The 13,611-nt window shown below is 38.7% G+C and overlaps 2 protein-coding genes across 2 annotated transcripts; one reads left to right on the top strand and one right to left on the bottom strand.

Annotated features, from left to right (window-relative positions):
• Positions 1-11,447: 11,447 nt before the first annotated feature.
• On the top strand, positions 11,448-11,964 carry LOC108136366. Its single transcript, XM_017257479.2, has one exon. It carries the CDS (start codon positions 11,510-11,512, stop codon positions 11,777-11,779), a length of 270 nt encoding a protein of 89 aa, XP_017112968.1. The 5' UTR covers positions 11,448-11,509; the 3' UTR covers positions 11,780-11,964.
• Positions 11,965-12,773: 809 nt separating this feature from the next.
• On the bottom strand, positions 12,774-13,365 carry LOC108136407. Its single transcript, XM_017257516.2, has one exon. The coding sequence runs from the start codon at positions 13,324-13,326 to the stop codon at positions 13,120-13,122; it is 207 nt and encodes a 68-aa protein (XP_017113005.1). The 5' UTR covers positions 13,327-13,365; the 3' UTR covers positions 12,774-13,119.
• Positions 13,366-13,611: the final 246 nt, after the last annotated feature.

Here is a 13,611-nt window from a genome sequence, read left to right as displayed (position 1 = left end):
TCGGACCTCAAGCTTCGCCCAGTGGGTGTTTAAGGCCCCCAGCTGGCAGAACGAGTGTGTGTGTGTGTGTGTGTGTGGCAAAAGGGTTAAAGCACTTTTATGCCTCATCAACGCAGTTTTACGCTCAATGCGCGCCGTCAACTTTTATTAATTGAGTTTTGTACGATGTGACAAGGGGAAAAAGAGGTTGAGTGGGTCAATGGAGAGCCAAAATAAGAGAGACACATCAAAATGTAAGCACAAAATGATAAGGCAGAAATAAGGGCACTAGAGAAAAGTCAGGAAAATACAGACAAAGTAATCAACTTATAAAGACAATAAATAGTATTAAATAAATGGATAAAAGGCCGAATGAAAACAGACAATGCAGCATAGTTTTTAGGTAGTTTAACATGAACCCATTTGAGCAAACCATGTACTAAATGGCCATGAATTTATCGAAGCCACTAAATCATTAGCCATAAATACCCACTGCCCTCCACTTCATCAACAAGTTTCAATTGGGCTAGAATTTTGGAATATTTCCGAATTTCCGAATTGGAGCGGTGGTGAGTGATTTCATGTGGGTAGAGCATAAAAACCTTAACACTTTCCCTGATTGGCCAGAGTTGGGCCGCAGGGTCAATGTGGTGTAGTATTATATATTATATAAGGTTCACATCCACTTCCACTGCTACTCCCACTGCTTTTGGCGGAAGTGGACAGCCATAAAATATGTGGCAAGAACAGCCGTCGCTGTTGCAACAACAACCGCAGAAACTTTAACCATAACAAACTCCCCTGCGAAGCGAAGCAAAGGACGACGACTGCTTATCAATTGCCCATGAAAGTATGCTACGAAATTCCTGCTCACTCCTGTGCGTGTATGTATGTGTGTGTAGATTTGCGATAGCGAGCTGAATTCATAAACAATATTCCACATGAATTGTTGCGCCCTTCGGCCCCGCCCCCCTCCCTCCAACACATTTTCCTCTGCCTCTGCCCAAATCGTCCTCCGAATGGCCATTGGTTTTGTTTTGGATTTCCCCACCGGAGTTCGGGTAGCTCAATAACATGATTAGCTTGACAGCGAGAGGAATCATGAAGAATCTCGAGTGTAAGTCACTGAAATCGATCTGTTCTAAAGAAACCTTTAGCCTAAGTCAGAGTTATTAAACAGAATTAACTGCTATTTCTTTTAAATTTAATTAAGAGAAGATTTAATTTAATTATTTAATTTACTTCTACATAAAATTTGAAACAACTTATTAGGGTACTTTTAATAAAGAAATTGATGTAAGTGATATACAGGCAAACAGAAAAAAAAACCTTCAACAATTTCATCATTCATTAGGTTTTAAAAAGATACCCAAAGTGATTATAAGAAACCTTTTAAGCGTTTTATCTTACTATGATAAGCTGGATAATATAATTATTCACATTGAGATAACTGCACTTGGAATTTCACAACACCGGAGATTTTTGTGGCACACCTACCATGTTTAAATTTTCTCTTGCTGAGATTTCCCTTTTATTTTCGTTTATTTTTATTTTTTTTTTTGTTGAAAAAGGCATCCACCTGGCGACTTTTCCAGACCGCAGTTTTTTGGTTTCGCATTTTTTTAGGTGTCTCCCCGGCTGGAGGGCCGGAGAGTTGCCTGCCCGGCAGCAGCTTCCGCACAGACACCCCTCCCCGGTCCCCAGGTTTCTCCGTTTCCCAGGGAGTAGCTGCTGCTATTCTCCTATTTCCATTTCCCTGCCCCATTCCACTTTATGTAGCAGCACTAATGGCGCTTTATTATTGGTAAAGTTGCCTGGCCCCGGTTTCCGCACTGTAGAGGGATAAATGGAGGGAGGGGGAAGGGGGAGGGAGGCTTCGGAGGGGCTTGCGAAGCACAGGCGAGCAGTGGATGCTTTTGGTTGAGCGGCAGCCAATTTATATGGAAATAGATGCGCGGCACATTTTCAATGCGGATTTTCCTATCCCTCCGCCCCCTCATTCTTACCCTAAAACTCCCTAGAGAATGTTGGGGTAAGGTGGATGTGGAGACAAAAATCGATGCCCCTGGGAATGAGTATAAAAATGAGAATCTCAATCGTTGCGCTCGACACTGAGACTGAAGATTACTTTGCCACCCCACACCCTCAATTCCCTCACAATTTTACGGGGCTTCCTTTCTTTTCTTTAGCGCCTACGTCCATGCCCACCACATCCACATCCACATCCACATCCACATCCACATCCACATCCATTGTTTGGGCCGCATCATATTCCAACAAATTACGTGGCAAAAGGTCGTCCTGCCATGGGTCAAGCTCTTAAGCGGTGAAACGGTCAAATGTTCCGAACCTATTCAATGGCGCAAACTTCTAAAAATAGAAATAGAAAGCGTCGAAAAAGCGACCAAAAAGCGACCAAAAACAAATGAAGTCTTTAGAGAAGGAGAAGAAAATGCTGTGAGCATAAGTCGAAGGCACAAATATCCTGATAATACTTTAAAAAGCTCAATTTGATTAGAAATGATCAAAAACAAATTAGAAATTAGAATTAATTTACCAAACAGCATTAATAATTATAGAAATATATCTATCGTTGATTACTAAATCTATACATTTTAACAAATAAAAGTGACGCCCTAATAAAGCATGGTAAATTATAATGAAAATATTATTACAAATTGGGAAATTTATTAAGTATTTTTTTAGAAATGGTAAATTATTTAATTTGTTACATTCAATAAGTTTAAATATACCTTAAGTTTTCTCGTATACTGGTACAAAGATGCCTAAAAAAAAAAGAAAATCAAATTACAGAGCGTACGTGCGTAGATTCCACTCCTGCACCTCCTTTACTTTTACTTAAATCCACCAAATTGGTTTTTCTTCGACCAGCAAATCGCTAAGGCAGCAAATTTTCTACTTTCACTCACCTACTCTACTCTACTTTCTACTTGCCGTTGCTCGCTTGCCTTTCTATTGATCAAATCAATTACACAATCATATGCCAAGCCAGCGGCACGCCTTGCCGAGCGATATAGTATCCCATCGTCATCCCATCGGGGAATTCCCCCCCTCTCCCCCTATTCCTTTCCCCCGCTTCAAGCGGCACTTGCCTCCCTTCCATTCTGACACTTGCCACACGACTTTCAATCAAATCAACCGCGCCAACAATTACCCACACACTGGCCACGCCCACAGCTATCACAAGCACCAATGCCGCCCCCAATGAACGCATTTAGCCAAAGCAAATGAAGGTTAAACCGTAAGATCCAGGGCTGGAGGATTTAAGTTGGCTTCCGAACGGAAAATGAATAAATAGAACTGAGATTTAATGCCACCACTATATTACAAGATCAATATATGAGAGCGAGAAAAAGAATCGGGGTCACCAAGACCCATTTTTGCACAGATTCCAAGTCCTTAACTCATGTTTGTAACTATCGAAGGAAGCTGACCGAAAAGGAGTACAAATGGGTGACCAACATTGAAAATATAAAATTTTAATCCACATTAATAGGGAATTTGATTAGTTACTTACAAACTGCAAGATTTAAGTTGTAAACTAAACCTGTTATACGTATATCAATTTATTTTGGTATATTGAGAGCTTTTGAGCATAAGTATTGGGTAACCTTTCAGATAGTTACTAAAAACTTAGAAATAACTAACACGTATCAATGTTAAAACTATATATTTCAATGCAGATTCTTAGTGAATTAAGTTAGCCACTGGAAAATTGGGATTCGATGGATCAAAAAGTGCATGTCTGCGTAAACTTTCAGCAAAGATAAATAGCTAGGGGTCACCAAACTCTACCTTTTAACATTACTTGAGTTTTGACCTAATGTTTTTCCCAGGAATTCATTATGTTTTACCAAGTTATTCAATCCGTTAGTAAAAAAATGTTCAACATAGAAACGATTTTTTTTATTAAACTTAAAATTGAACTTTGTTTAAAGGCAATTTCAGCCCTGAACTCAAACCACAAAAAAGCAAAGAATTGCGTTCACTCATTTTTGTCAAATTTTTGGCGTTGTTTTTGTGTTTTTACCACTCGTCGAAAGGGGATGCGGATGAGGATGGGGATGAGGATGGGGATTGAGATGGGGCTGGAGTACCCAAGGGGTGACTGGCGTGGGTGCGAACGTTTTAAATGAATTTTACGCTTGATTTTAGTTTCAATTTCGATTCCGTGAGCTGTCGCCGCTCGAGCCAGGTGCATTTTCATTTTCATTTTCATATCGTAAGGTAGGTGGGGGGGTTGGTAAAAGTGGGATGAATGCAATGGTCCAACGAAAAGTTGCAGCAAATAAAAGTTGCAAGTGTTTGCCAGCGGGAACAGGAAGGCAGTGCTCATGGAAGCTGGATGGCAAAGTGAGGTAGTCAGGTAGTCAGGTAGTCAGGTTGTCAAGAACTAAATCTGCAACAAGCATGGGTTCGGGGGTGGTTGAAGAAGGTACTCTGCTCGGTCGGTGGCAAGTTTAAATTGAGTGACATTTTGCCGCAATTGACTGTGCCGAAAGTTTTGTGACTCCAACGCTCACCCCACCAGCGTTTTCCCATTTCTCCACGATTGTTTGGCAAACTGGACTGGGACCATCCATCATGGCAGCAATTTGTAAGGAGGATTGGATGGTGCAGATAAGGTTGGTCGCTTGTTCGGTGGTTCGGTGGTTCGGTGGTTCGGTTGTTCGCTTGTTCGGTTGGTTGATAAATGGAAACCCTGTTGCATGCCCAAACTGTCACACGAACGAATGTTGCACATTATGTCAAATGCGGAGCAGGTTGGTGGAGGTTGGTGCGCCGAAACTAGATATCAATTACACGAACTTCAGCTCAAATTCAGAATCCATTTACCCCCCGCTTGGCGTGTGCGTTTGCCACACTCAACAAAGTTCCACTGAAACGAGCACAGAAACCTCATATGGATTTAAAAGTTAGTCGGGTAATTTGGGTTACCTCGATTAAGGCAAATAATAATACAAAAAAAGCAACAGACTAAGAACTTTGCATCAACTTTCCATGGAGTTGAGGGCCTTCTCTTGAAGTAATACAAACACAAAATGTTCCTGGAAGCCACTTTTCAACTTTGAAAATTAGTTGAAAGTCTATAAATCAACTAAAACTGGTTGGTTAAAATATGTACAATATTTGGTAAATATTGATATTATGTATACAGCTAGTTCCAATCCAAGTTATCTGTATATATACATATTTAGTCATATTATGTACAAGGCTATTTAAAGATTTAAATTAGTTAATACAGTTAGCAGATTAATAGGTTTTTGTGGGATGGGCTTCAAAAATCTCTAGGGATTTGGAATCACTTTAAATGCAGTCTAAAAGTATGCAGTAAAAAATACAAATAAACGTTTATAACTGATCGATTTAGGTGTTACCCTCTATACTTGCCGAATATTTTCCCTGCTGATATTTTAGACCCTTGTGGATTACGGCGAGTGTTTGTGGGGATTTTCCAGCTGTCTTATACGCATTTTTCACGTTTCCCACTTGGCTTACGCCCATATGTCCATGTTTTGGTGTCCGTACTCGCGTTTTTGTCCGTGGCGCGGCTTGCACTTTTGCTGCTCCATTTCCCTTCGGCTTTTTTTCTATAGTCACCAGCAATTATTGATTGGTTTTTTCGGTCTTTTTTCGGGGTTTTCTTGGGTCCAGTTTGGTTCGGTTCCGTACCGTTTGGTTTGGTTTAGTTTAGTTGGGTTCGCAATGGTTTCGATTCGGTTTCCTTGGCTGTCCTTGACTTTTGCCTGGCTCGCACTTTGTGAACACTTTTTGGCAGCCTCATTGCCATCGACCCCCCATTTTCCCGCTTTCCCGCTTTTCCCCGCCTTGTTATTGTTGGCTGTCCAAGTTGGGTGAGAGTTTGAAAATAGTTTGCTTTCTTTTGCTTTCCTTTTTTTTTTATGTGTTTTTTTTTTTTTTTTTGTAGCCCGTTTTGGCCGAGTGACTTCTCTTTGTGTGTTTGGTTTGTCCTGGGTCCAAGGAATAGGTGAGGGGGAATAGCCAGCTTTAAGGCAATTTTTCGGCTTTGTTTCGCATACAGTAAACATTTCATGTTCTTGTGGTGATTCTTTGAGGGTCGAATCTGCCTTTAAACAGTGGGCGGTAGGAGCGGTAGGAGCGGTGGAGGGGGCGAGGTCATGGGCCGTTGTCTATTTTGGAAACTCTTGCAGAACTGTAAAGGAAAATTTCGGCCGAGTTCAGCCGAAACCGAAAACGAAACCGAAACGGCAGTGGCACAGTCTGTGGCCAAAATAAGTGCTCCACGGGAGGCAAAACTAGGCATAAACAAGTACATCTTCTTGCGATAATTGCCCATACAGTAAACAGTAGTTCTTGGCATCTCCCTTTTTTAATGGCAAAGCAAAAGTACTTTGATAATTTTTTTTATTGCTTAAAGAGCTTTTTTATTGCTTTCCTTTTTTTTTTTGTTTGCCTTAAAAAATCAATTTAAAAATGTAATTGATTTATGATGCATAACAGAAATATACGCTGCTTGTCATGGTCAAATAAAAATTGAGCTATAAAAACTAAACTATTTTTTTATTGGGTGTAGTGATTTCTGTATGGTGTATATTTTCGTCTATGAGAATACTACTGCCTAGCACTGTACCTTTTACAGTCTGACTTGCAACTTTTTGGCCATTTCGTTGCTGCCCTTCGTTTTGGCTGTTTTCGTGTTTTATATTCTCAAAGACATATGCCGCTGCTGCAGAACTCGTAGATAAATTTTTTCTTTGGTTTTGGGTTGTGCTCCTTTATTTTTATTTTCTGCGCAAAGTAAACTCTCTATATGTGAGTGTGTGGTAACTTTATGAATACTATACATATGTAGACCGACGTACATTTATGCGTGGTTCTGCCCTTTCGCATTTTATATTTGAAATTTTAGAAAAAAATAAACTAGAAACGAAAAGTTTTTGCCAAAGTTGCCCGGGGTCACACGTGTGCTGTCGCTATTGCCCCCTGAAACCGCCCTTCATCAAGCTACTCCCTTTATTATTATTTATTTCTTTATATGTTTGTTCATTTTGTAAGCGAGATTTTGCTCTTTCTCTTTGCTAATTATTAAGCTCATTTCGCAGGCTTTCTATATGCATACGTGTTCGTAAATGTGTGTGTGTGTGTGTGAGTGTGTAAGTTTGTGTGTGTCTGTGTGTGCTTGTGAATGAGGATGTATGGGTGAACCCATAAAAGTATGCAGCGAAACAGGGCGACGGCTGTCTCATAAATCTGCCTGCGCATGTGGACAAATGTCCAAACACAATTCCAACACAACAATTTCATTTGCCGCCCAAAATGAGGCGATGGCGGGGGCGTGGCCATCCCGCAGGCCTCATTTGTATTGCATAATTACTTATTTACACACACCGAACAAAAGAATTCATGTAATCATCGTGTTGCACAAATTACCTTAAGAACTAGGGATTCTTTGCTCAAATGAAATGATTGTTGGTTTATTTTTATAGATTAAAATAATATTGAAATTATAATTGATGAAATACGGCTTAAAAGAATTAACAACAAAAATTATTGAATCATTTAAAACGTTAAAAATTGTGTTATGAAAAAAAAATTGAAAAAAATCCTTTCCTCTGATTTTTGGCTGTTTTATATTTTCTTTAAAAATTCTTTTAAAATGCATACAAAATAAGTTATCATCCCTGAACCACATAAATGCAATATGCCCTTATAAAAAAACATAAGCGGGGTACCAAAAAAAATCTCTACAGAATTTAAGTCATTAAAAAAAAAAAATGTCTAAAAATATGCTGTGAAAAATTAAACGTTGACCTTCGGCATTTATAACAATCTACACGAATTGAGAACTGGAATTTGTGGCCTACTTTTAGACAGAGGTTTTGAACTACTGGAATCCAAATGCATATTACTTGAGGAACCCAATAACCAGTTTGGATTTGATATCGGGCAAATTTATTTTTCGTGTTTGAGATGGAGACTGCAGGGCAACAGTAACTCGGAGAGACTGGGGGGGGATGGCTAGTAAGGTCGGAGGTTAGAGCGAGACGACTGCCTCAAGTTAATTGCTTAATAGTCGAGACATCAATAAATCAAAGAAAAATGCGCGTAAGCATAAAGCAAAAAACGGCGACGACAACAAAGCGAAATGGTTGCTGTGGGCGGTTGGGGGCGAGGTGTTGCGGCTGCTTGCGCAAATGCAAACAGACTGATTGATGGCGGCAAGTGATTTATTTATGTTAATGCGAAGGATTCAGAGGGAGAGTGCCAGCGACATGGCATCAAAGTAGACGAGTGCTGACAGAATTTCCAAATGAGGGGAAAAAGCCAGAAGAAACGGATCCTTTTCATACTATTGCTATTTTTGTATATCACAAAGCAGGGTTCCATTTATTTTAGCAATAATAGATAGCAAAGCCTTCGATAATCGATAACCAATAACGATAGTGGAGTAGATTTGGCGGGAAAATCGGTTCAATATTTCTTGATAGCGTCCCGTTTATTTTAGCAAAGATAGATAGCAAGACTTCGATAGACGATAATTAATAACGATAGTGGGCAAGACTTGGCGGGAAAAATGCCAAACTGGAAGCACAGAGATGAAAGCGGTTCCAAATCGAGGCTTATCGTTGCGTAGAGAGCTCCCACCCTGATCCAAGCCCCTCCATTCCCATTCCGCAGGCACTTCGGTATTTTCACCTGCGACATTTGTCGCTGTACGTGATTCGAGCAACGATTAATCAACTGCGTGGGCGCCGGAGGAAAGCGAGATGAACTCTGGCACTCAGGCGATAACAAAAGCACACGCACGACTCCGATGACGATGTTTCTCTAACTTAAATAAAAAACGCTAAGATACGAGGACATTTTATGGATTTTACTGAAAGGAAGTTGCTAAAAAAACATATTTTATGTTAAAATTAATTATAAAATCATCGAAAAGTATGCAACGAAATATTTTTGAATACAAAAGTCCAAGCGACGACAGACTAAGTTCTTTTTTTACATCATACTCTTAGACACATTTTCAAAACCCTAAACAATTTTACTTTGCTAATGATTGAATAATTTGTGTACTCATTTTAAGTTGTTCATTTGCAAACTCGGTCAAATGCTAGAAATATACGGTGTAAACAGTCTGAGTGACAGCCAGGCGACAAGGAAGACATCAAATGAATTTTAATACGCACCAGGGGAGCCGTCAATAATTAATTGAACAAATGGCCAGCGGCGAGGCTGAAGTTTTTGGACCTCTCGTCTTGTTCTTTTATTGGCGGCGCTTCAATAATTGATTATTGCGAAATGGACTGCGGAAATGGCACAAGTTCATTCAATAATAATTCCGATTCGCCAGCGACAACTTTGTCGTGTTGGTGGCGCCTCTTCGACTGCCCCGAAAATCGCTGCAAATAAAAAATTGGGGAGATGGCCAAGTCTGAGGAGGGGTGGCATGAATAAACATCAATACGAATTTTATTGTGAAAATATTTGTCGCTGCCGGTGTGGTTGGTTAACAACAACAAAAACAGTTACTAAATCTTACAGAGCAAAAAAAATGGGGCAGGTCAAATAAATATTTACATTTTGATATGTGAACCATGTTAAGTCAAAATTTATTTTTCTTTCTGTGTACACATTTCTAGCTTGACAATGACCGCAAACAGATAGAAATAAAGCGAAAGGGCGGAGAAATTATAGAGTAAACAAACAACATGGGAATTTATTGCTGTGCGGTGTGCAAACAAAATGAGAGAAATATCGTACAAACAAAGTTCATTTTAATAGCTTACAAGAGTAAATAATTCCCAAGACATTAGATGTCCAGCCAACACATGTAGGTAACTAGTTTCCTAATCAAAAGTTGTAGCACAAAATATACAGTTGGCAAAAGAATTTTAAATACACTTTGCACTGAAACTTCATATGAAATGTTTGTTAACTTTTTTTGCCCTCTGTACATAGAAATGACTAGTTGTGTACGTATGTTATTATGTTTATCTGCAAAAAAAAACACTTTTAATAATTAAAAAGGCGAGTAAAACAGAGAAAGGGATAAAACAGTACATTAAATATGATACTTCATATTTATAAATTACAGTTTTTGTTTCGTTTTAAAGACAAATAAAATGATAAAAAATATCAACAAAGTTTGTTGAGAAATAACTGCAATTTAAAAATATGTTGAATTTCGGTAGTAAATTAATTTTTTTCAAATCGATTTGGGTTTTTCCATTTGCCTTTTGCTTGACCTTTTTCGTGGCGATGCGTGAACGATGACGTCGCCAGCAATAAAATTGATGTCACGTTTTTATGACGCCGTTGATGAGTCGTTATCTTTGATTTCAGCACGCAGGCTTGCTCTTCGTTTCCTCTCCTCTCCTTTCTACACTCGCCCATTATCCTTGTTTTGTGTCCGAGGCGCAAGTTTACAAAGCCGCATCACTCACCCTCACACCCACCCACACACACACACTCTGAAACACCGGGACACGCACACCCACGCAGACATCGACAATTGCGTCAGGTGGTCGCGGTCTTGCGGTCATTATTCTTCTCCTTTTCTCCGCTTGGCTTTTGTTGTTGTTTCCCCCCCTCCTGTTTTTTTAATTTACGCCCAGTTCAATTTACGCTTTTTGTTTTATCTTCCGCTTATAATTTATTGTTTTTGTCTTTTCTCTTCGTTTCGCTGGCATCTGCAAATTGAAAACAAGATGTAACGCAATCATTGAGGGGTTCGACTAACAGATATCCCCTATTTTGTAACGCGTGAAATACAACGTTTATAAATTACCGAAAGTAAAAATAAATAAATATAAAATCCAAATATTAAATACAATCAATGCATATTTAATTGAATGATTCAATATGAATGTACGTATATTAATTCTATTTAGTAATATTGGATTAAAAATGGGTTCTAATTGTTTTATACGCATTAAATGTGAGCTGCATATTTTAGATATTATAATCAATTTCAAAAATAGTCAAATTAATTAGTAAAAAAAATCTTTTATATATTAACCTGGATTTACTAATTTTTGTTTATCCATGTACAAATATTTTCAAAGTATTTTAGGTCTTCACTTTGTTTTCAGTTTGTTTAGTCATCATAGTACGTACCAATTAATCTTTATAAGATTTGTAAGAGTTTCGTAACTGTCTATATATTATGTTAAGATCTTCCCAAAAATATCTGGTCTGGGTTATCCAAGATATCGCGTTTTCAATGAAACTCTCTTTAACAAGAAAATGTTTGGAGCTTTAAAATTAATATAATTTATTAAGGCGGAAACGAGTGCAACAATATGCCCTTTTTTTAGTTGAACGAATAGTGGGTATAAACAGATGCGCGACCTTTTGTTGTTGGCAAACAACGGCAACAATTGCTGGCGCTTTTTGGTAACTGCTCTTCCCTACCGCCGTTTGTACTTTTGTTTTTCTGCATGCTTTACGAGCGCCGCAGACAACTATAAAACGCAGCAGCAAAAGCAGCAGCAACATCAGCCAATATACAGAAGAGAGAAACAAGATGGTCCTTTACCGTTGTCTGCTCCTGCTCCTAGCTGCGCTGCTGGCGTCGCTGCCCGCCCAAGCCCAGATCCTGAGGGGGGGCCAGTGTCGCCCCACCTTCATTAACGTGCAGTTGGGCGGCACGGTGTGCGAGCGGCTCTGCTACCGCCGCGGCCACCGCGGTCCGCCGATCCTCTGCCGCCGCGTCTACAGCTCGGGAAAGTTGCCTGTCTGCGGCAACGGCTGCTGCATTAGCGGTCCCAACTGCCTCCAGCTCCTCCGCACCTAAAGCAATTAATAATAATAGTTAATAGGGGCCTGTGTGTTCTTGTAGCACTAGTAAAATTATTAAATAAATAGAATAAAACAAATAAAGTGAGTGGTAGACGATGCAGCTCCTCTACATCTTATAATGTTGTTTAAAACAAATAAATAAAGTGGGTGGTAGACGATGCAGCTCCTGTACACCTAAAGCAATATTAATGAAAAACTTAATAGTTCCCTTTTATTGTAGCACCAGACCGATCACACCATTACCATTAAAACGCATATAGCCAACGTGTCGGATGAGTAATAAGTTTAATCGATAAACGATGCAGCTCACACTGCTTTCCAAATTAGAATTTGATAATTTAAATTCAAAAGCCTGAGTATCAAGACCGACCAGTCCGAGCCCCCTTTAATACCCATAATTCCAACATGTGAGTAATTTCCAGAAGAAGAAGGAAGATTCTACTTTAATCGAATTTGACCAGCGATTGTGGCATGTCTAATGCAATTTCAATTAATTCCTGAATTGTAAATTTCACAAAACCAAGCTATTATATATGTATGCATGGGTAACAGCCAACATATGAACCAAGTAATTTAATCACAATTAATTGCGATGACCGCGCTTTAACTGACAACTGCCCTGCAATAACTATTCATACATGTAAATTGCTTTTAAACTCGTAATTCGTATCCACATACACTGACAAAAAATGGAAAGGTAAAAAAAATGACTGACCGCTGAATTTAAAATTGTATATTATATATGTAAATTAATTATGAAATCATAATATTACATGGTTTAATATTAAAAATTGAAGTTAATTAGAAAAACATTAGATTAAAAATGGTTCCTATTTGATTTAAATAAGTTGTTTATGGTTTAAACTTAAATTAAATTTTCAGATATTTAAATCAAATCCGAAAATAGTCAAATGAAAAACTAAACAATTTTTCATATTTAAAATAAGTAAAAACTGCAATGGATGAAAATTAAAGTGAACTATTTTAAATTGAATACAAAATATTTGGATTTATTATATATTTTTTTTTACCAGTGTTCAGGTGTTTTTTTGTTAAGCAAAAAACAATGCAGCCATAAAAGCGTTGAATGCAAGCTATCGCTAAATTTAACTCAATTGATGCCGATTTGTAAACAATTTAATTAACAAGGAGCTGAAAGTACGATATAAACTTTTTGTCTTGGCTAAAGTTGCTGCTATGATCCAATGAAACTTATTTCGGTTAGTGCGTATTTTTTAAAGTTTACCAGTAAAATGAAGGTTCAATGTCCGAAATATATTTACCATGAACATTGGAATGAAAACTGTTAAAAAACTGAAATTACACTCAAAAAATTCAGGGGCACAGAATGAGGGGCACGCAGTGGCCGCGTTTGTCACGAGCGTAACCTCTGGCACAATGACATCCTGTGGGGGATTTCCAGCACCGCTGGCTGGACTCCTGGCAGAAGGACTCGCAACGGCAGATCGGATTGCTCAGCCGACACTCGTAGGGCCCACATCTTCTGGAACCGTCCAGTTCTCCCCGAATAGATGACACCATAAGGAGGAGGAGCAGCAGAACTTCCGGCCAGAGGATTTTCGGCGGCATTATGACCGCTTTCGTTCAAAGCGTTTAGGCTATTTATAGTCGAAACACAACAGATGGCAGGTGTTTAAATAAACAAGTACGTTTAAGTGAAATCAAAACTGGCGCGCTTTCTTAAATGCAGCCCTGAAAGCTTTTAAACAGAAATGGCTCAACAATATTAAAAATATAATTTTGAAGAATTAAATTACTGATGTTGCATTGATTCAATTGATTTAACGGTCGATTTGGCTATTTAAA

The sequence above is a fragment of the Drosophila elegans genome, unplaced genomic scaffold (assembly GCF_018152505.1).
Source record: "Drosophila elegans isolate 14027-0461.03 unplaced genomic scaffold, ASM1815250v1 contig_149, whole genome shotgun sequence".
NCBI lineage: Eukaryota > Metazoa > Arthropoda > Insecta > Diptera > Drosophilidae > Drosophila > Drosophila elegans.
Note: the sequence above shows the minus strand (reverse complement) of the source record. Positions and strands in the feature narration are given on the sequence as shown.